This window comes from Scophthalmus maximus, chromosome 11, assembly GCF_022379125.1.
Source record: "Scophthalmus maximus strain ysfricsl-2021 chromosome 11, ASM2237912v1, whole genome shotgun sequence".
In the NCBI taxonomy this organism is placed as follows: domain Eukaryota; kingdom Metazoa; phylum Chordata; class Actinopteri; order Pleuronectiformes; family Scophthalmidae; genus Scophthalmus; species Scophthalmus maximus.
This window is the reverse complement of record NC_061525.1, coordinates 10,228,375-10,251,198: the sequence shown is the minus strand read 5'-3', so window position 1 is coordinate 10,251,198 and position 22,824 is coordinate 10,228,375. Positions and strand designations below refer to the sequence as shown.

General features: G+C 43.2%; 1 protein-coding gene across 2 annotated transcripts in view; it reads left to right on the top strand.

Moving 5' to 3' along the window:
* nxn (nucleoredoxin) overlaps positions 1–22,824 on the top strand; it is a 53,073-nt gene that overhangs the window by 20,645 nt on the left and 9,604 nt on the right. Inside the window, exons 1-3 of one of the 2 annotated variants that reach the window (XM_035623688.1) lie at positions 12,470–12,510; positions 18,464–18,581; positions 21,449–21,582. In XM_035623688.1, coding sequence (XP_035479581.1) covers positions 18,464–18,581; positions 21,449–21,582 — 252 coding nt within the window. In that variant the 5' untranslated portion in view covers positions 12,470–12,510. Of the gene's footprint in view, positions 1–12,469; positions 12,511–18,463; positions 18,582–21,448; positions 21,583–22,824 lie in introns of those variants that run through there. The other variant, XM_035623687.2, reaches the window with a different exon arrangement.

The following is a 22,824-nucleotide window of genomic DNA, read 5'->3' as shown; positions in this document are numbered from 1 at the left end:
CTACATCGAGCAGCTGCATCTGTGTCTGCCGAGTAACAACACGCCGCATGTCGCTAAATGCTGAGGTTAAGGCGCTGATCGCTTTGTAAGGACCTGCAAATTAAGTCAAAAGTGGGCAACAGCAACCACACAATGCCTGAATGCACAGAAGCACATTTGAGGAAAACTTAGTTTGCCGTGTGATTGTCCCCCTGAAGAGTATCGTCATAAAATCCTCTAAAGTTTCATAAGTGGTGGTGCAGGTGCAGCCCACAGTTATTTCCAACATCAGTTCATCTTAGAATCCCCTTCACAAGTTCCGAGGATTGTTTGTTTTGTCCAAAGACATTCAATTTATGATTATCTAAAATTGAGAGAAGTCACAAATCCTCTTAATTAATATTCTGTGGAATCTATAAATCTCAGTTATTCTTTGTTTGTTTGACAACAGTCAGCTGAGATGAAGGATACCAGGCCTTGTTTTCCTACTTTCAGAGGAAGCCGTTGACTTGACCACAAATGTGAAAATTGCCGGAGGTAGATAAACCATGGCATCAAACATTGAGGTTTGGCTTTGGTGTAGCTGCTGTTTTCTTATTTCACTATACCTAAGTTGACTATTTTCTCTTTAGTGCAGGCAACACAAGTGCTCACTGTCAATCACATCACGTGCACAGGAAGAAATGGAAATCTCCGCCAGGAAATGTTCCCCTCAAAAACATATTGCCTCATAAACTCTGATCCAGCCCGTGTATAAACCAAAAATGGCTAAATGTCAAGACATAAACATTTATAGGCGTGTTTCTAGTATTGTCTTTTAAGGTGGGTGATCTAAAATGAGTAGCACGAGTCACTTTTTTGAAGTGTTTGAACTCTTAAGAAAGAGCTTCCAGGATAGTTACTGGGATCCAACTGATGTGAATGTCAGACGGTGGCTTCTTGCTGTGGAATATGTTTCTTTCTCAGCTTGTCAGTCTCTGTTGTTTTCCCCTCCATGTCACTGTTGACTCTGTGAGTGCCCTAAAAGTACAGGGAGTTTGCTTCCTGGCCAGGGAAAATTGAGACATTTCAGATGATGTATTTACTTTGTGGTATTTTTGAGAGAAAACTGCGTCACTGAAAAAATCACACTGGAGAGCAGGATCTGTATTTCGATCAAAATGTTCCACCGTGCAAAGAATGGGACAAACATAAATATATATTGTCCAGCCCTCACTTTCCATTTCCACTGCGTGTCGGAGAAAAAGCATTTTAAATGCGGTGTGACTGGCTATTGTGCTGCCCGTCACCTTTCCACCCCCTCCTCCCTCGTTCCCTGCATCTCTAGTGTGCTCAATGCGAGACGTTGCAGTCCTTCATTTAGATGGGAGGGGGAGGGAAGGGAGGAATGGAGGACTGGAAAGGTGACGAGAGGACTGGGAGATAAAAACCAGCCTGATTTCTATCTTGGTCGGGCTCCAGGCGCAGGCAGCAGCGGGCTCCTGCTTCCCGGCAACCAGGAGAAAAGAGATGAAGGCTGTGGCAGCGCGGATTGATTCTCGTCATAATCTGTTCCTATCAGCTCTGGTGCAGAGAATAGTTTTGCACAGAGGCACTCGCTGCTTCTCACAAAGACTGCCTGCCACGTTTCATGCCATTATGCTGTGCGACCACATCCTCACAGCCACATTGTCTCGTTATTTCCGAAGCTGCCTTATTCCTGTTTGAGCTGATATGTTTTCTCTCGTAGTTTGGTCCTAGTGAGATGGGTGGTACCTCTGCCCCCCCCCCCCCCCCCCCCCCCCCCCAATACCTGTGGGTACGTGTAAAGATTGTGGAGCATCTTAAGAAATTAGTAAGAAAGTTAAATTAGCACATTTGAGTCGGCTGTAACACCTGTACCCACATGTTGCTGAATTGAAAGTGCATGAAAACAAAGCAAGCAAGCAGTGAAGACTAACCCGTTCCCACCGAACTGCTCATATTTAATACTCCAATTAATCAATGAGCTGTTTAAAAAAAAATGGGTTAAATTCAAGTGGCTGTAGTTAACCAGAAGAAAAATAAATGGGGAAAATGACAAACAGTTTTTTAGCTTAATGCAATGGTTTAAATAAATGGCTAAAATAATGGGTAATCAGTTGAAACATCCAGCTCCTACTTCTCTATATGGTAGTAAATGCGAACTTAACCAAACCAAAAAAGGGTCATTTTTATTAAAACTGTTTCAGTAATATCCACTTTTATATCATAATTGGAGTTAAATGGCACGGCTAAAATCGTTTCAAATGAACATTAGGGCTGTGAAGTGTGTCGGTAAAGGAGTAGTTCACATGATGACTGTGGTGATGAAAAGGCTGAGAACCACTGGACTAAACAATTATTAGTTTATTGTAAAAAATCATGAAAATAATCTTAGCTTTTGCCCTAGTTCATGTTATTTCTTGCTCCCTACTTTCTTGACCTACATCCCCCCCCCCCTCAACACACACACACTACCACAGTGTATGATGTTAAGGTTCCTTTGACTATTCTTTTTGTGTATTCAGACTAAGAAGGGCTGGTGATGCCGGGGCTGCAGGGAATCACACATGCAGACGGTCTGGTTGGGTCGGGCACTGGTTGCAAAGTGCTCCGGTGAGACGCTGGTAGTAACCAGGAGGGCGGAGAGGTTGCTCTGCAAGAGCGGTCCGGCTCTGAACAGCAGCGCCTTTTGTGTCTGCCCCGTTTCTGGCTGTTATTTATAAACCCAGTGTAGGCCACTGCACATTCCAGGCTGCCACAGGCACAGGGAGAGCTGCACCTCACCCATGTGTGTCCTCTTTGTCTCCCTGCGTTGCTCGATCCGAGCTGTCGTGATCAGGGATGATGCCGCTCAGCGCTGTTCTTATCCGTTATGATGAAGAGGACTGGTGATTTGTCTTTTATTCGTGATTATGGCGATGCCTGGGAATCTATTTCCGTTTTTTTCTTGTTTTGGTATTTAATCTGCTGTTGGCTGCATTTTTATGACCACTGCTTGTGGTCTTCCATGACTCATTAATGGGAGGGCCTCCTTTCTTGGCAATGAATTCCTTAGTTTAATGTTGGCCTATTACTGAACTTGACTGCTTTCAAAAGTGCAACTCTCCTTCTCTCTCTGTCCAAATCTCCGTAGACTTCCTGCTCTGAGTTTTTGGAAAACATTAATCACATTTGCCTTCCCCGCTTTTCAAAACCAGCACCAGCAGTATTCAGGGTTGCCTCATTAGCAGGGCACTATATTTGCTTTATCTTTGCCTGTGGATCTCTCTCAGGAAATTTAGTTCGCTCCTGTTTCCTCATGTGATGTGCTTACTACATTTTCTAAAACACCAGCCAGTCTCCGATGAGGGCGTCGGGAGGTTAATGTTCATCCTCCTCTTCCATTTTGTTCAGACTGCAGTTTTGTTCTGGTTTCCCGCAGCTGAGTCCAGAGAACTGTTGCAGAAAAAAACAAGGACACCCCTTCTCCACCCTCTGAGCCATTGGACCAGAATCCACTTTCACCTCAGGTCACATGAATAGAGAAACAGTGCATAGGATGGAAGCAGTACACCTGCAGTTGATTTCAGTCCTGGATTTATTAGTTTGATCAGTGATGTATTGAGCTCTCCAAAGAACGCAGATGATGTTGACTCCTGTTGCTCCAGGACTCTAGTTGGCCGTTGTCCTTTTGTTTTTCTGTGTCTGTAAATGAACTGAAGCCTGAACTCTGTTTTTTCCCCCCTCTACCTTCCTGATTATTGGCAGGCTTTAAAAAGAATTTCCCCTTCTTTTTAAAGGCCTGATTACAAAACACTGTGAAGGACTGTGGGACCACGTTGGCTTTGCTCTGCTGTGGAGCCTGACATGTTTAAAACACTGGAGATGGGCTATAATTAAAAAGGGGGACTTTCGCCGTCTTCACCAATGTAATTATGTCTTTGCAGAGTTGCAGTGGTTTGAATATATTGTTTATAAGCTACAGGAAAGTCAGTGGATCCAAACAATTTTGCCATACGATTAAGATTAAAGCTTGTCTTATGAGGGGTAGAAAGTCCAACAGCATGTTGCCAGTTTTACAGTTGGATCCTTCAGTGCAAAATCAATACGAACTGCAATCTTGTAACTCGTTAGTTTCACACTAAACTCACCACATTTGCTAGTTGCACTGTCACTTCTTTGGCTACAACATATCTGTAATCAAAACATTGCCGCAGAATGTTTTTTTTCGTCCGGAATATCATTTGTGTCGAGTGGAAAAGAAAGCTACTGCTCTCTAGTCACGGAAAGCGAAGGTTTTCTGATACTTATTGAGTCTTTATTTATGTGTTTATTGTTGTTCCAAAGGCCACACCAGAAGGTGCAGTCAAAAACCAGCCCTTGCAGACGGAGGGATCCGCATGGAAAGTTGAATAAAATTGTGTCAAGAATGGGCAGAAAAAAGAGAGCCCCAGCTCGCATCTCACCTCTGAACAGCTGCTGACTCACGGCGTTAAGTGGGTGTGAATGTCAAGAGTGACGGTTCTGGAAAAGTTTGAGAAATAATTTCTAATCCTGCGGCCGAAAGGTGAGGGTGGAGGGGGTTTCCGAGGCAATTCGATCATCCGACATGCAGCTCTGACGAACGAAACCAGCTGCTACAACAAACTGCTTAAAAAAAAAAAATTTATTACCGTATGTTAATTTGCTTACATATGATACAGTTTTTATATGACCATCTTACTTATTTCCTAGGAAGAAGATGGCTATGTGATACGTATGATCATGAACTATCCTAATAGCAATGTCGTCAAAAAGAAGTAGAGCGGACTATGCCAGTTGAGTATTGGGTTTATTCACACCTGTACTTACAGCTGTCCACTCGTGACTGGATCACACAAGACGCATGCTATTGCCAGGTGTGAGCGGGGCCCGAGACACTTGGCAGCCATTTGCAGCATTAAAATCTGCGTCAGCTTTGTTATTTCTTCCATAGCGTCTTTCACTTCCTGTCTCCGCTGCAAGGCCATTACTTTCAACTGAACATTATCACACTGACACTTTATTTATTGGTCAGTGGCTCAAGCATTTCCCGGCTTTGAACAGTAGAAATGTACAGTACAGTGTATGAATAATGGATATGTGTTGGGCTCAACGGAGGATTTTTGCCTGAGGATTTCATCGTCTTGTCAAAAAAGGGCCTTGAACAGCTGAAATAAGATATCAGACGGTTCTGTAGGAAGCCAAGACTTAGTGAGGGCTGGTGACCTCTGGCTGCATCCGCAGGAGGCCTCAGATCCGCGCCGTCCGACTTGTGGAGCTGAATTACAAACACACTCTTTTTTTTTTTCTTTTAATGCAGTGGAAGCCCAAGTGCAGACAGATATTTGCCTGGCTTGCTTTACCTCAGTGAATGGAAATCACCAGGCAAAACCAAAATAGTAGAGCGCGTACCCCAGCGCGTAGAGCAAATTGTACAAACTCAAAGATAAATGTCAGAATCTTTTTCTTTTTTTTTTCATTACTTCTTCAAGAGCCACGAATTGTTTCCCAAGAAATTGACAAAAGTCCTCAATCCGCCCATTTAACCAGATCCACACCAAAATGTAGTTTCAGCACCTTTTAAGTGATCCTCCTGACAAACAGAAGGGAATGCAAACAGATGGCTGTGTTTTGTGTGAGAGTCTTCACCGGTGTGTACCTGTGTGGAAAAGTGGTTTTTTTTTATTTTTCTTGTCTTTTAAAAGTTTTGTTTAAAAGCTGAGACAGTGGTGTCAGGGAGGGTCAGGGGTTGTGTGGAGTTTAGGCGTGAGCGGCTGACATGAAGGCCGTGCTGTTACAGCCGGGCTATTAAAGGATTGAACTTTGACCCTGTGCCCTGCCCTGCCAATCAGCCCTCTACCAGCGTGATGTGACCCTGAAAATTGACACTTGTGTCTCCAGCCCTCGTCTGTCTGCGCCTGTCTCTCTGCGGCTCTTTGCTCACTCTCACTTGTCAGATGTTCGTTTACAGTTTTAAAGCCCTCGCGTTACCTCTTGTGCTTCCCTTCAACACGCCATTTCTACATCATGTTGCAGTGAAGCACTTATCCGCGCTTTAAATGAGGTTTTTAACTAATCTTCTGGGGAAAGTGGCACAATGCACATTTCTTAGAATAACCCACTTTATTTTTTACAGACATTCCTCGAGTTTCACCACATGGGACCACACCTGTTCTGACAACAATGGACTTTTGTAAATTCTGTCAACTCTCAAAGTAAAAGCGACTCTTGTCATATAATGACCGTTCTGTTAGACTCCTGTTTAATGACTTGGATTCTCACTCAGCACTCTGGATTAAAAAAGATTACTTCTACTACATTACCACTACCACAGTATCAGTGGCACTCATTGCTTGTCTGTCATTCTCTAAAGGAACTTGAAGAACCATACTGTTGTTTTTTGCACGTCGTCGCTCATTTGGTTCCATAATTTTTAGATTCTTGTTGACAGTTCCCAAAAGGATAAAATAAGTTTTGAGAATGATTTCCCACATGCAGACATATAAAAAATTATTTGAAACACACAATCTGTCGTTCTCAACAACCCTTTATTACTGACGTTACGTATATTGTTTCTGGTCGTTGAGTTGAGGACAGGGGATGTTTCTGTAAAGTCCCTTGTGATGTGTTCAAGGACGCTCCCCTGCTGAGATTTTAGGGTTTGTGAACAGCATTGTTCACATTGTTGTGTGAGAAATGCCGAAATTGATGTTATTCTTTTTGTTACCATCAGTTTCTCATTTTCAAATATAATAGCTTGTCGAGGTCCAAAGTTCAGTCTTCTGAAGTCTTCTGATCTGCATTCGCTGAAGATCATATGATACAATTTAAATCTCCAGAACAGTCTCTGAAAAGGCCTTGAGGTGATATTGCTTTTGTCAACAACATAACTTTTATACAAACTGCTCTCTGTTCTGAGTCTTTGATGGCCCTACTTAATCTAAATACTGCACATATGGTTCATCTTAAATGGAAGGCAACAAAAAAGAGCTGAAAGTAGTTGTGAATTAATCAATTAATTAATTGAAACAAATTAATCGGCAACTGTTTTACAACCCAATAGTAAATTTAATGTCATTTTCTAAGAAAGTGATACAAATTCACTGTTTCATACTGGTGAAGATGATATACATCTTTCTTATTCAACGAATGCAATTTAAATACAGTATGTTAGTTTTGGATCTGGTAAAATGACTATCTTTAATTTTAGACGAAATAATTACTTGCACATGCCATTTGCAGTTATTCGCAAAAACATGCGAAACACAACTGTTTTAATGCCAAAAATGTCCATTGGATTTTGCTGATCTGACCATGATCTCTGGATATGGACAGATATGGTTTGAGATTGTGTCCAAGACAAGATGAGCAGATCTTTCAGAATGCAGTGAAGGCTTCAGGTGTTCTGGCAGCAGGGACCAAGACACTGCTCCACCACCCTGAACTGAGCCAGATGAGCTTGGTCAAGTACGCCGACCCCCACCCCTCCAGGCTCTCAGCTGTCCCAGGAGCTGTGCTGCCACCACCACAGTCCTGACCTTAAATTGATAGATGTTTATTTTGAGGCTCAGCAGGGGTTTGGCTCCGGGCTGCACATTAGACTGTTTCAAAACTACTTGCGAGCAGGAGCGTGGCCTGAGGTCTCCTGGCAGAGCACCACAGGTTGTTCCAAGGACTCTGCCCATAACAAAAGGTGACCTGGCCTTTGCTGCCGAGGCTCCCGAGGTCTTGCCACACTCTGCCGGAGCTGAGGAAAGCCAGATCAGTAGCATCTTTGAAACCACTTCTCAGCGCCGAGTCGCACGAGGAAAACATTTTCCAAGGTTCTTTTATGTCCTATTTTATGGCTGTCCCAAGCCAGTCTGTCTCCTCAAGTTCATGTTTCTTTCCATTGTCTTCTCTTTTTTTTCCCCTTAAAAAAGAAATTTCGTTTGGTGAGGCGCTCTGCAGTTGATAAACGCAGTGAAATAGTTTCCCCAATGACTCAGTTAAATCATGGCAGTTGAGATAAAGCTTCATGCTTAAAGCATCAGACATTTAATCATTTGCACTTTGTTTGTATTGACAACATAATTAAATGTCCATTAACTAAATTAAATAAATGCATATATTTTGGGGACTCAAACCGTTTGTCTGTGTACAATGTTTTTTACCACTGCACCTAGAGACATATGGCACAGGCTTGACGGATGTTTCATTTATATGAGGTTTTGTGCAATCCTTAATCTGGATAAAGTGAAATCTGGGCCCATGAGACTCTTCAAGTGGCCAATATGGGCGGATTCTTTTGGAGAGTGAGCTTATGGGAGTCTGAATCTGTCGCCACTGCTGTGAAAAGTGTCGGGGGTGGGTGGGGGGTAAGCCGAGAATAAGGCATGCATGGCGTACAGCGGGCGGGGGAGAGGGGGAGGGGGAGTGTTGGGCTGTGAGAGATACGAGACGGGTCCAGATGTACAGCTCCACTCTAAAATGCAAGAGGCCAGTCAAACAGATGTGACTTTTAATGAGCGTAACACTAGAGGAGGAAACAGGTTAATGGACGGATATAAAGTGTCGCAGTGTAACCCAATGTCACTGAAGAGCTGAATGGAGCTCAAGTAATGAAAAGAAAGAGAAAGACATCCTTTCCCTCAGGAAACCACGACCATTTAACCATTGTTCTGTGGCAGACCGTCATTGTGAATCGTTGACTGTATATATATATGTGTATGTGTATATATATATATATATGTATATATGTGTATGTGTATATATATATATGTTTATGTGTGTGTGTGTATATATATATATATATACACACACAGTATATGTGTGTATGTGTGTGTGTGTGCAGACGAGAGGCAGACACCGGTTGTCACTGTGATTTATGAGGCTCCAGGCTGTTAAGGGTACAGTTGGACTGAAAACATTGTGTACCCTTCCAAGTGAACACTGTATCAGCATCATGGCACTTATTGTGTAAAATAAGCTTTATTGGATGTGTTCACAGCATTATTCATGTTCTAAATAGGTTGTCATGCTGTTTTTTTGGAGGGGGCGTGGCAGCCTGTAGTGACCAAAGACTGGCTACATCAAAAATATTAATTGACAAATCCAATTGTGCAAATTATGACTTCTGTGTCAATCAGATTTTTTTTTTTTTTATGTAAATTTTTGTGTATTACTGCCTTATTTTTCTTTTTGACAATGATAGAAGAGACAGACAGGAGAGAAACAGAGACCAGATTTGCGGGGGGAAGGCTTCAGCCTTGGCCCGATGAGCTACCGGTGCCATCCCCCCCACGACTGTAAGAATTTTGACATGAACCAGTTTCACAGTCATCTTCTCATCCTTTTACTTCTGAGGTTCTTCAATGCACAGAAGAGTCCTCTAAAACCTAGCTATTGACAAAACACTTTTTTTACTACATATTTGAAATATGTGCACAAGATTACACACAGTGTTACATACAGTGAACTTGTGAGCTGGTTGATGTTGCCTTTTGAAGCAATTTTTTTAAGGTAAGTCAGTGTTTATTATTTTAACTGTCTATCTAGGCTAATCTAAGAGTAAAATCAAGACTGGGCTAACACAGAACAGTTTTAAAATATCTTGATGCAAACCAGCCAAGGATTCAATAAGACAGTCACCATTTAAATGTCATTATGAGCAGTTTCATGCTGACAATTGGATCCATGCAGTTTATTTTCTCACTACAAATTGGTTAAAGCAGTGAGCTCAAACCAGCCACTTATTGAAACATGTGCTACATAGACATTGGATCATAAAGACACCGGAGCTGCCCCGATTTTGCACAAAACGCTGATAATGCGACTGAAATGTTAATATTAATGTGTTGTGTTGTGATCAGGGACTGAGCTGCAGCTCCGGCATGGGGAGGAGGGGAGTGGTGGGAGTTAAATGTTGGGTCAAACAGAGGTCACAACAGGGAAGCTGTCTAAATCCAGGAAACCAGGCTACCAGAGAACCAGTAACATAGAGCCTTATGGCTAGAATTAATGCAGAGCTCCGGTGTTTGCTGAGTGAGGCTAATTGAGCAATAAAAATAAAAAAGCACAAGCATAAAAATCAAGTTTTGCTGAAAGGCTAATTTGAATGTGTGTTTTGTCTGATTATTAATATGTAATGGCCTGATATCCCCCAAGTGCACAGGCACAAATTTAATTAACCTACACAAAATGCTTTTCTGATATTTTTTCTGCTTGTGCGCATAACAAATTTTTTCTTTGACGCCACGACCGTCCCATACCGTGTTGGATTACGGCTGAGAGACAATGTGTGTCGTATTACCTTTTGGCACAAGCTGAACCTCAGAAAAATGCACAGGGCTTTCCAAGTCATGAGATGGCCGATCACTTGCGAGTGTAAAAATTCCTGTCTCCGAGGGTCACGCTAAGGTAAATGATAGAACTGGTCCAGATCCAGACCAGCTTTATATCAGCTGTCTGTCTGTTCGACTCTGCAGGCCTCGACTTGATGAAATGCAGGCCGATGGTAGAAGATGTGATCTACAACAACCTGAGAAATCCCGACACACAACGAGCTTCCTGTGTGAATCATTTGGTAAATCGTTATTGCTCACTGGAGTCATTCAGAAGAATTTAATAATTGGCCTGCAGAGATTCGCCTGAATATTAATGTTACCTTGAATTCTCATAACTTCTGTGCAAAACTGTGTATTTTTGATTTCCCACACTTGTGCAGACAAATCTGGAACGACTATATACAGTTTTGAAACCACATTCAGTTTTCGGATTGTAAAAGTAAACATAAAGCGTAAGCACGTCTTACTTACTCACCTAATGTTGTGTTAGGATTACTTGAGTTCACATTTCATTAATAACAACACTAATAACTGCCATACAAATTGTATGGTAGCTGCTCCTCAATGCTACCAACGATGGCGGCTCTGTGTTGCTCTTTACTGCGTTTGGGGAGAAGGCAGTATAGGCAGTATGTTTGGCAAACACATTCATAGGTTATTAGTAAAATAAACTACCTGGAAATAAAACAGCTTCAGCTTTATAGGCATTGCAAGGCTTAATGAACTTGTGAAGTGGTTTCTCTTCACTTGAGGTTTCTGTGTGTGTATACCAAATAGTTATTTACAACAATAAAAAGCATAAGCAAGTGAGCGAGTCATAATACTGATGGCATTTATTTATTGCGCATTATTATCACTTATATAATATAGTATAATCACACATCAACATGTACAAAACTGGTGTTTTTGATTTGATTATCTGTAATTGAAAAGTGATATTTTTGTGGTCGAAAATGTCAGGTTATTATGAGTGGAGGGCAAAAATAAAGAGGAAAGGATGCTATTGAAATGTTTCCACATCATCGTGAACATGGCTCTTTGTTCTTTGTAAGTTCTTATTAAGAAAAATGTAGATGGGGAGAGAAATAAAGACAGAGGAGAGGAGTTGGGGGGTAGAGAGGCATGAAAGGTTGGTCTTAACACCACTGGGAGTGAAGAATTCACCCCCTGCCGTCCTGACCTTTGACCTGGCTGAATGTAGGCCTCAGGGGCAGCCCATGTCTGAGGAGAGACAATGCTGCAGATACCTATTGAGGCCTGGCGTTTTACTCCTTTACAATCCCCCCCCCTGCTATTTTACGCTGCACTCTTCACTAAATAAAAACTTCTCGCCGTGCAGGGTCCAAGTTTGGGTTTAGAGGGTGCTGTATTCAGGGAGTCGCTTTTGTGCCTCAACACAAGACTGAAGGGGGAGAACACCCACACGCCTCCTCTCTCTCTCTCTCTCTTTTTTCTGTTTCTCACTCCCTCATTCACTTTTTTTTTTTTCTTCTTCTTTGGGGTTATTTCCCCCTAAGCCCTCCAACATTCTGCCACCTGTTATCCTCACAAACCCATTAATTTATCACTGAATTATTAACTAAGAGCCCACAATGTGTCTGGCTCTCTGTGACGTGTCCTGACTTTGTGAAGGGGCATGGGGTGGGTGTGTGGGTGTGGTTGCCCGGGCAACCAAAAAAAGCAATTTTGCCAACGTCCCCCATCTGAGTCTGGAGGATCCACCACCAAAATGGCTCAGTCAGAGAATGTTACTGGATTAATGTAAAATGGACCAGATAGAGGCAACATGCAGGTTTTGGAAGAGGCGGGCAGCCTGCGGTGCTCTCAGCTCGACAATTTTCAGGAAAATGCATTCGCCCATCACAATGGTTGTGTAGTGCAGGATGAGCCTCTGTAATGAGCACATCGGAGTAGGATGGAGTGGCCTGCACTTTCTATAATTTAGGAATATAGCTGACACTCGATCGTGAGGGGAAAAAAAGAAGGTAGCTAGAAAATTAAAAAAATATATAAATGATGTATCACCAGGACTGCAGAATCAAGTGATATTAAAACCCTTATTAAAGATTAGGGGTGGGATTTGATTGCATTTTATTAAATCTGAATCCAGTATTAAATCCTAATCCTTCTCCACCCTGTCTCAAATCTCATTGTCTAGGTTTCAGATACTAGAGGTGTAGATAACTGCAACTCGAAGATTCAGGTAAGATCTGTTGTCCCCTGTTGGTGGGTGAAAAGCCACAGTTTCCAGTGGTGTTCACAAATCTAATCAATTTTAATTTGGACTGAGGGAGCCTAATTAGTTTCCACAACCGGAGTCTCCACAACCTGAAAATAAGTAGTGGTATAGCCCACGATTACAACTTTGCCTCAAGGGGCATTAGAATCCCTCTGTCCTCAAATTGGAAAAAAAAGGAAAAAAGTCCTTTATCAGAAATATGAATTCTATGAGTCCAAATTATCGATATAATAGGCATGAAAAGTCAAGTTAGTATTTATTAATCACACTTATTAGCTACTGCTGACACAACTACCCATGCAGTGGGTCATTTTAAGCGATGAAATCTACCATCAGCATGACCGCTGTACGTTCTCAGTGTCGTTTCTAATAAGAAAAAATAACAAGGATATGTAAAAGGTTCAACAAGCAATTTGTTATTGCCATATCTGGGTATTTTGCCAACCAGAAACCAATCCAGGCTATCTGAACCCACCTCCTTAGGATGAAAGCATAGCTCTTGCGGTGGTTTATGTAAGGCAAAACTACATGCACATGCAAAGCGAGATGAAGCTGAAGCACATGAAGTGATAGGTCATCGCACAGAGAAAGGGCAGCAACTGTGCAGCTGTCACGGCGTTCGAGAGGTGCATTTCACCACCGGGGGAGCCGCGGCGGGGAAGACTCTTGACCGCGTAAAGCGATAGTCGGGTCAGAGCGGCACAGATGGAAGCGCTAAGAAACACACGAGCCGGCGCTGGTGTGGGCTGAAGTATGGCTGAGAGGTGGAAGGGGAGAAAGCCTTTGTAGCCATGAAGAGCAGCAACGGCGTTTTGAAGTGGATACAGGCAGTTACTGAGAGCCTGAGGAGCAGATCGAGCAGAGGCGGGCTGCAGCATGGAGGAATGTAAGTCAAAGCCGGCTGCAGGGGCCCAGCCAAGAGGGAGTTAACAGCAGTGTTGCCAGGAGATGCAGGGAGCAAGTAAAGACTGAGAACTTTTTTCGTTTCCCCTCTTTCCTTCACCGACGAGAAAAATACATTACGTTTTAGATTTTAACGTGAAAGCTCCCTGACACATGATGAATGAACTGTTGATGCTGCTGTGCACGAACATGTCAGTTTTGAGTCTTTTTGCAGATGAAGTTATCCATATTGCACAGGTGATGGCTTGATTTCTGGAGAGGCTCGTGCCAGCACCAGCCAGGAGGCGAGCCAAGAGTCGAGCTCAGCTTCTTCTCCCCTGCACAGCTACAGTAAATCTTTGCGGTCAGAGATCACACCGCCTGCAGGCACTTTCAATAAAAAGAAGTCCACAGTAAAAGACAGATGCATGTGTCGAACATGTCTTGAGGGGGCTCGTCCGTCCGTCACACAGACAACCTCCCATTTTCCAACAAATGGCTTCACACTTTAATGACCAAGATCTATGCATGGGAAGATGCTAAACCACCTCTTCTGTGCAGGAGATTGCTGCAGGAGTTATTGATATATTTAATTTTATTTTGAAAAACGATCCCCCCTTTTTAAGATTTAAATCAAATCAAACTGGAACATGACTTCATCTGTGTCCTCTCTGAATAATGTTGAACACATTACTTATTCCCAATCTGTGCTGTAAACTGTGCCAATAGACTCATCTTGACATGAATAAAGAGATCAAATGCATATGTGCAGCATCTTTTGCCTGATTGTACAAGCCACATATTGTTTGAATTCTGAAATCTTATTTGTATAGAATTGTAGGAAAATGTAGCCCTTTTTCTTCAGGATATCAATTAGATTATTGCCATTTGTCCCTCATACAATACTCAAAGATAAAGCACCGAGCTGCTATCAGCATCACAGCAGGGTGCCTCTCATGTCCTCTTTTGTTCAGGGCTGACTTTCTTTTGTAGTGGCACCGTTGTAATGAGGCAGCGATGGAAGCGCCTGGCAGATGCCTCAGGCCTGACCAGCTCAGTGAAGGCAGCTTTGTGAGGAGATGGGGCTTGAGCAGTCATAGGTGAATTGGGTATGTTGAGCGATGAAATCACTTCCAGTCTAGTTCACTCAGCAGGGTTGACACTCGGCCACCGCCGCGCCCCATCCGTTACTGACAGAGGGCGAATTTTACTGCAGGACAAGGCTCTGGGCTTTTTCAAGAGGGGCTGAAACAAAACTGAAGCGTGTGCGTGCGTGCGTGCGTGCGTGCGTGCGTGCGTGCGTGTGTGTGTGTGTGTGTGTGTGTGTTTTTGAAAGTTTTACAACACGGGGAGTTGGGGTTTCTCTGACCCACCTTTAAAGTGCAGAATGTTGCTATGAAGTGCAACCGTGCAAAGAGGCATGAAGGCGATCACCATGCATGACATGTACCATGGAAATGTGGATATCTGGAGATTTGGGTTGTTCCCCTCCTGTGTTTTTTTTTTTTTTTTTTTTTTTTTTCTTGCTCTCGCACGGGCAAGAATGGTTACAAGTAGCAAATCAATTCAGTCATGGATACCATCAAACTAACTTATATACCTGGAAAAAAAGGAATCAGCATGGACTTTGACCTGTGGGGCTATTACGATTTCAACTTTGGCGTGTCTGTGCAGAATGATCTGAAGACCCCACGGTGGGCTGGTTCGCTCTTCTTCTGGACATGGACCCACAGCCAATGCGTGATCCAATCAGCATGATGAGCACCAGGCGCTGTGGGAGGCTAAGGCCTGCATGTTCAGGAGAGTAAATGGATTGTTAGTATAGATTTCCAGCTCTCCCTGGAGTCTCAGCAGCCGGTGGGCTAACTATAGAGTGAAACCCCCTTCTCGACCATGTTTAGTTACACACATAATGAATTGAAGCCCCCTTAGAGAAAGAGTGGCAACATGCAACCATGATACAGTGAACACAATCTGCAAAATAATTAACTTTTAGTTATTTTTACTCTTGTATTTCTTCTCATTATGTTTATTTATTTATTTTTGAATTCTCTATCTAACTATTTTTAATTTTTTTCTAAATCCGCCTTTTTCTGTATTGTCTTCTGATACTTTTACAATTCGTAATGATGCCTTGTCTTTATGTAAAGCACTTTGAATTGCCTCATAACTGGTGTATTCCTGCAACAGAATAATCTTTTGGCTAGAAAATGGCAGTACATTGGTAACGTGTGACTAAGTCCAGGGTGACGTCTTCAAATCTCTTGGAAACAGGGAGGAGCAGTTAAAGAAACCTCAAGATATTTACAGTAATAAATCATTATTTTATTGCAACGCATAAGAAGCCCTTTGGTCCAATAAGTACATTTACTGACTCGTAAAACCTGACTAGATGATGAAAATATCTTTGATACCGCTCCGACGAGGCTGATGCCGTTTCTCAGACGAGGAACGAGGGCAGATTTGACACAATGATTTACGTCTGTTTTTCAGTGCAACATATCATGTGACATTGTGTATTCATTGTCTCAGCCTGTGGTTCTCAGCAGTCTAACAGTGTTTTGGGGAAAACAGATCGCCGTGGCATATGATCCTCGTGCTTTCTATTTGTGAGGAGGACAGAAGAAGCGAGGTGAAGAGTGCGCTGTTAAAATGATTTTTTGACGGTGAAAACTCATTTGTGACAAGTGCGAGGGTCCCCCGCTCCCACCCCCTCCCCAGTTTTGTCTTTCGAGGTGCTGGAATCCATTTGATGTTTGTTTGTGTGCGACCGTCGCCAGAACGTGCAGCTTTTGTAGTTACAAGGTCATTCATCCGCCCCGTAAATCAAAACAGCCCTTTTATTCCAAATGGCAGATCAAAACCCTCAAAGGATTTAGCATCCGGAGGCTACTCTGATCTGCAGCCAAATCACCAGGCAGACACGACTCAAGGATGCAGTAAATTAGTGGCAAGACAAAGAGGAGGAATTGGTTCTGCCTCTGTGGCTGCAGCACAGATCTCTCAGCTGCTCTCTTGATGCTGCAGCGTGAGAGAAATGATGGCAAAGGCCTCAGATTGTTACGCAGCCATCTTCCAAAGACCATTGAGATGAACATTACCATAGAATTGGGTCTAACTGAAATATATCAACGACTATCAGATGAATTTGCAATGACGTTTTGTTGACTTACTTTTGCCAGTTTCAAGGCAAGCTGATTTGATTTTACATAGCTCAAAATTGCAGTGCTTTATAATCTATACTGCAAATAAATCCCAGTTTACAGTGCAGGGTAGTGAGGCCCTATCTTGCTGTATGTTTTCGCAATCATTTTTACCTTATTGATATGCTGCTACATAGCTCTGCGGGGGTGCCTCTGAGCCCTAGCAGGAGGGAATACAGCTGACTGCTGAATCAATCACTCTATCACCTTTTTTTTTCTTTTGTGTCCTTCCCTCACTCTAAAATCAAAATCCGACACATCATCAGCCCGGATGACAGCAGGCGGCCGAGTGAATCGGCCGCAGAGTTGCACAGAAGCAATGTCAGGCACATTATGCTTTTGGAGAGTCACAGTTATTGCCCCTAACCCTGTCAATTTGTGAGCCAAGATTGAGTTTCCAGAGCGGCACGGAGCATGTGGTAAAACCAACACAAGTCTGGAGGCTCCGGGTCGTCTTGTCCGCGGCACAGACCGTCTGACCTCTGCTGTCAGAAAGGGCCTGCGGTTGACCTCTGTGCAAGTTACGCATGTTGCTGCCATGTACTCGCAAAATGGCAGATGCACATTACGAGTAAAACGCAAACCGTGATGAGCAGACCGAATAAGATGGACAGCAGCTTGCAGGAGACTTTTGGGGATTCTTCAATGAAGTCAGTGTTTTCACAAAAAGAGCAAGAAAAGGTTTTCATCAACCTGGAGCTCAGCGGTAACCAAACTCCAGGCTTACTTCACTGAGCCCTGAGGAAAACAGTGCTTACTTTATTTGGCTAAAAACTACCACAGCACCCAGCGCTGCACAAATCATTATTTTACGTGGGTACTGAAGTGTTTGGCTTTGTACAGCAGGAAATAAATTTAAAGGCGGATTTAAAAAATATTAAAGCTATAGCTTCAATGAAAGAAGATGACACATTGATATTCTGCTTGTTTTGGAGACAGTGAGTGTTCCTTCGGTCTGAATTTTCTGCGCTGGTTTCAGAATTCCGTGTGAGGGATTCCCTTCTTCCTCTTCTGCTGACTGCTGAAGCAGCAACATTGCACAGTGCTGATAGCTGCTCTTTTCAAGACAACTGTTTTCTATTCACTGTGCAGGACTCCCTCCCTCTGATATGGAAAGTGAGTCTCAGATAGGAAAGGCTTTAAACGCTTGATCTGCTCTTTGATGTGAAGAAGTCGACTCTACACCCTCTGAACTCCATAAATCTGTTCAGTTCATGCACAGATTTTCTGGATGTAAAGCTTCTTTTCTGACTTTATGAGGCTGTATTAATAAAAAACGTACCATATAGGAGGTATTATGATTACTTTTAGAGCCGGTGGGTGCTCGTAAATACCCATGAAAGTATGAACCGCGTATCCAAAAAGCTCCAGTAATTCACAGTGCTCAACACAGAGCAGAAGTGGGTTACTTTTTCAGCTTTTATTCACGACACAGGCGAGGATAGGATGGGCTTGCTCCTCTTTAAAGTTAGATCAGCCCTGTAGCTGTGTGCTACACAAACTCTGCAAATTCACCTCAGGGCTGACTGCACTCCTCTGTTTTTTTTCTTCTACCTTCTAGTCTCCTGAGTCTCTTTAAAATGACAGGGAGGGTGTTTGGCCTGTAAAATACAAATAGCACTCTTCTGACATTTGTCTTGTCCATAGTGTTGTATTTCAGGTGAACATACTTCTGCTTCTGCTGCACCGAAGACATAATTTTAGACTGCGTTAAACAGATTTTCCAGCTGTGGAATTAAAATTCATTTGAGTGTGTTATTTGGAGTTTTTCCCTTCAGTTCTTCTTCTTTTTTTCCAACCTCTCCTCTCTTCTCATCCTTTCCTCTCCACAGATGAAGCTGTGGAACAAGTACAAGGTAACCAGTATCCCATCGCTGGTGTTTGTGGACGCAGCTACGGGGAAGGTGGTGTGTCGAAATGGTCTACTGGTGGTGAGAGATGACCCCAAAGGTGAGATCCAGTCACCGCAGCAATCCCACTGATTTATTTTCATTCCCTGACCTCAAGCTCTTACCTTACTCTTCCTTGCTGAACTCTAATCCCTATCGCCATCAATTCAACCCCCAAAATATCACTTTTCAATGGGGTAATAGGAAGACATTTGGGATCCAAAGGACAGAACATTATAGATAATTTCATACACCCATAGCTTGCGGGTAACATTCCTCTCAGGGCCGTGGTAAACAAGTGGGTTGCTGTTTTTCTTGAATTATCTCTTTAAACACGCAGGATGGTAACACACCCAAATTCACTCACTCTCACATCAGATCGTTTCAGCGTATACTTGTAAAACAACAGCAGGTAGGACCTGAAATCCCCCCGAGGCAAGGGGGCATGAACGAGCAACTCAATGTCAAACATAATCGGTAATGATAAGCCAGGTTTGCTAAATGTAGAGCAAACGTTAACCGTGCTGCAGGAGAGGAGGAGGATGGTGCAACAAGACGACCTAATTAAAAGAGCTTCAGTCGAAGCTTAAAACAATATGATGGAAATACGATATATGAGATATTATATAATATATTTTAGTTTTGTAATGTTTCAATCTTCTCCTGTCACTTTAGTGGAAAAGACACAGCTTCATGTACATCATGACCTATTTGCTCAATCTGTTTCTGTCGCACTTTGACGCATTTTGTTTATACCAACTTTTCCACCCAAGTAAATTCTTTAATTTCTTCAATTTCCACTCCAATTTCCACTCAAAATGTGCAGTGAAAACAGGTGAATAGAAAGACTCCTTATGTCACAGTGCTGTGAGTGCTAATACATAACGATTGGAGTAAGAATCAAAACTGCAACAGTTCAAGATAAATATTATAGATAATAATTATAGATAATAATTGTTCCAACTAAAAATATCTTGTTTACCTCAGTGTGTCACAAAACTTGAGCGGATGATGGAGTTAACCAAAACGAAATAAGTGCCGTAATTAAGTTTACACCTGCACAGACACACACACAAACACACACACACACACACTCACACACACACTGTTTCTCTGTAATGATGTTTACCGAATGCCTGGCTCCCTGTGCAGATATTGCCGTGCCACATCACTCACCATTTGGCCCAAACATTTTGCAATAACTTTTGTTCCCCCTCGTTTGTGTCGATGCTGCCATAATTATGGTGCTGTGCGAGTATTGTAACGTGTCTGTGTCTCACTCCCTTGCCTGCAAACCCTATAATTTCTGCACTTTGAAGTGGAGACGGAGAATTAACAAGAGCAGGCTTGCATTCCTCTCTTGTACAGAGGACGTCCTCTGCTGCTGAGAAGATCTTAATATTTTAAAACGCTGCCTCTTTTATGCTCTGGTCATCCAGGGGGGAAAGAAAGTGCCATTAGTCATGTGAGAAGGAAGAATAGAGGCAGCACAGCAGAATGAGTACTATGACAGATTTCACTGTCTGCCAAATAAAAGCCAGTCCTTGCCTGCAGTATTATTTCCATGATGCATTAACTGTTCTTCCAAAGTAGATGTGGCTACAGAAGAGATTAATCTCTGGCGTCAGCTGCAAAGAAGGACACTGGCACTTGATCAGCTGGGATTTTCTACCATTGCTACACCCCCTCTTAAAGAAAACCATAGCTTTGTTATTGTTTTAGGTCTCTGTTTTTCTGCATTGGTGCAAACTGAGAGCAGTTCTTCAAGTGACCAAGCAATTCAGCTACAGCAGCTGTGGTTAGGGGAGAAAACGGGCAGTTCAAGTTTGTCATACATCAAGACTGGGAGGAGCGGGTGAATGATTCAGGAACCTCTGCTTTTCACTCTCCGTGAAAGGCCCGACCTGAGTGGCGGCTGACTAGCCTGCAGCGTAACGATGGAGTGCACTTCTACATCAGTACAACAATAAAAGGCTGCGCCAGCGCACTGCAGACGTGTCATTCCTGCCTAATGAAGCCCTAAACAACTGTGCTCGCATAAAGAGCCCATTAGGAACCAACCATACAAGGTTTCATTTATGACCCCCCCCCCCCCCCCCCCCCTTTCTTTTTAATTCAGCTGCACCAACGCATCTCCCGAGCTCGACGGTAACAACGAAGACACCTTGAAAAGGGACTGAATGTGTGAAAGAGGGCAAGGTGGAGGTATATCTGGCAGACGTCCAGCCTCGTAAGAGAGGCATGGCTTTCAGTCATCATTAAAATCATATTTTGCATCTGGTTTGTGTTTGCAAAAGCAGATGTCATGCACAACAGCAAAAAAAGCCTGTACGTAATGTAGACAGGACAAGTGCACATGACATTTTGAAAACAAAACAAACAGCCGTGACGGAGACATAGAGAGTGTCCCCGGTTCTTCCATGTAATTGAAACATGATTTTTAGCCACGTTGGCTGCACTCCAGGGTCCAGACTGAAATATCAAAACAAATCGTTGCCAAGAAAGGTTCACGTCGGTCATGGTTCCCAGACAGTAAATCCCAATGATCCCCTGACATTTCCTCTAATGCATCAGTGGGTACATTAGAGTGGTGAGGCTGGTTAAGGTTTTGCGATGAATGTCTACAGGATATATTCACATATTCATATATTTATATACATCCAATGCTTTTGTTTGTGGCCATATGATGCTTGCAAAACTAATGATATTTCCATTACCTTCTGTTATGTTAGCGTGCTCAACTATACTAGTGAATGTGGTGAACACCAGCATGTTTCCATTGTGGGCATATTCACATTCAGCTCAATGCTCTGTCGAAGCCTCACAGAGCTGCTATACCCTTGTTTTCATACATGTCTTTCTTTTCTTTTCTTGATTTTTTTTCCCCCCTCTTTTCATTGCCCCCTCCGCTTCCCCACCCTCTGCCAGGCCTGGAGTTCCCCTGGGGGCCGAAGCCATTTGCGGAGGTGGTGGCAGGGCCTCTGCTCAGGAACAACAGGCAGACAACAGACAGCAGCTCTCTGGAGGGACACTACGTGGGAGTGTACTTCTCTGCACACTGGGTGAGAACGGGGAGCAGAGAACAAAGACAATGCCTCCTATCTCTGTCAAAACACTGAGACACCGGAGAGAAGAGAGGGCAGTGTGGCAGCGCAGCGGAGCAGGAAGAGGCAGAGCAGGTAGTCGGGACCGATAAGGGAGAGGAGCAGGAGAAGGGAGGCGACTCCATTGTGTCTGTGTGTTTACATTAACGGCGGTTAACTCTGCCCGTCAATCCTTTCGCCGCCACCTCTGGACCTTTTTCAGAGTTACCGTCGGTCACCACACCCGACTGACATCATCACTATTGTCTCTTTCTGTTCTGGAGCTGCTAATAGCCAGTGAAGGTCATGACTCGGTGATGCATGCTAGGCATTATATCATCTGCGGATGACATCCGCTCATGATGAGATGCGGCGCAGGCTGCCGAGGCCATGTCAGCACGGCAGCTGCCAGAGCCGCAGCCTCGGAGACAGGCTCTTCAGAATGGTGACGCCTGGATGCTGGCTCAAACCCCAGGCCCACACAAAATTGAGAAGGACAAGTCACAAAAGCCATTACCAGACTTAACTTGCAGTGTTTTTACACCACATATTCTCGCACATAAATCTGTCCGCCGTTAAAGTCATTTTACAAACATGAAATTCCAGCACCTGGCCCTGGCATCCATTTACACACACAAGTATATTTTAAGTTTTTCTTCTAATGTTCTAGGGACCTTAAATGGCCCATGACAGGGTAACGTGAGACGTTGCTCTTTCGCCTGCAGTGTGAGGTGAATGTTTCTTCTTGGATTAACATCACACAATAAATCTTAAAACAAAAACCTAGTTCTTTGACAAATATCAGCAGACAAAGACCCACATAAACTAAGACGGATTTATGATGTCATGGCTTTGACACCACACTGTACACACTATAATGAGTTTGCAACATAATTTACGGGGTTTCCCTCAGGTTTACCTCTATGAGCAGCCGAGGACGGGGTCCAGTAATGAGCAGTAAATCGATTGAAGCTTTGTTCTCCATACTCTCACGCCCACTCTCCCTTTGTGTTGTTGTGATGAGTGTGTGTGACTGGATCAATGACGGTGCTTGACATACTGTATCCACTGTTGTTAATAGATATTAATTGAATATTGTCTGTACCTAGTTAATAAATTAGAAGTGCAGTTTTACTGCATATGAGATATTATTAACGGGAACCAAAAATAGCATGCAAGATATTTACAACCTAAGAATTTGAAAGAAGCAATTAAAGCGGC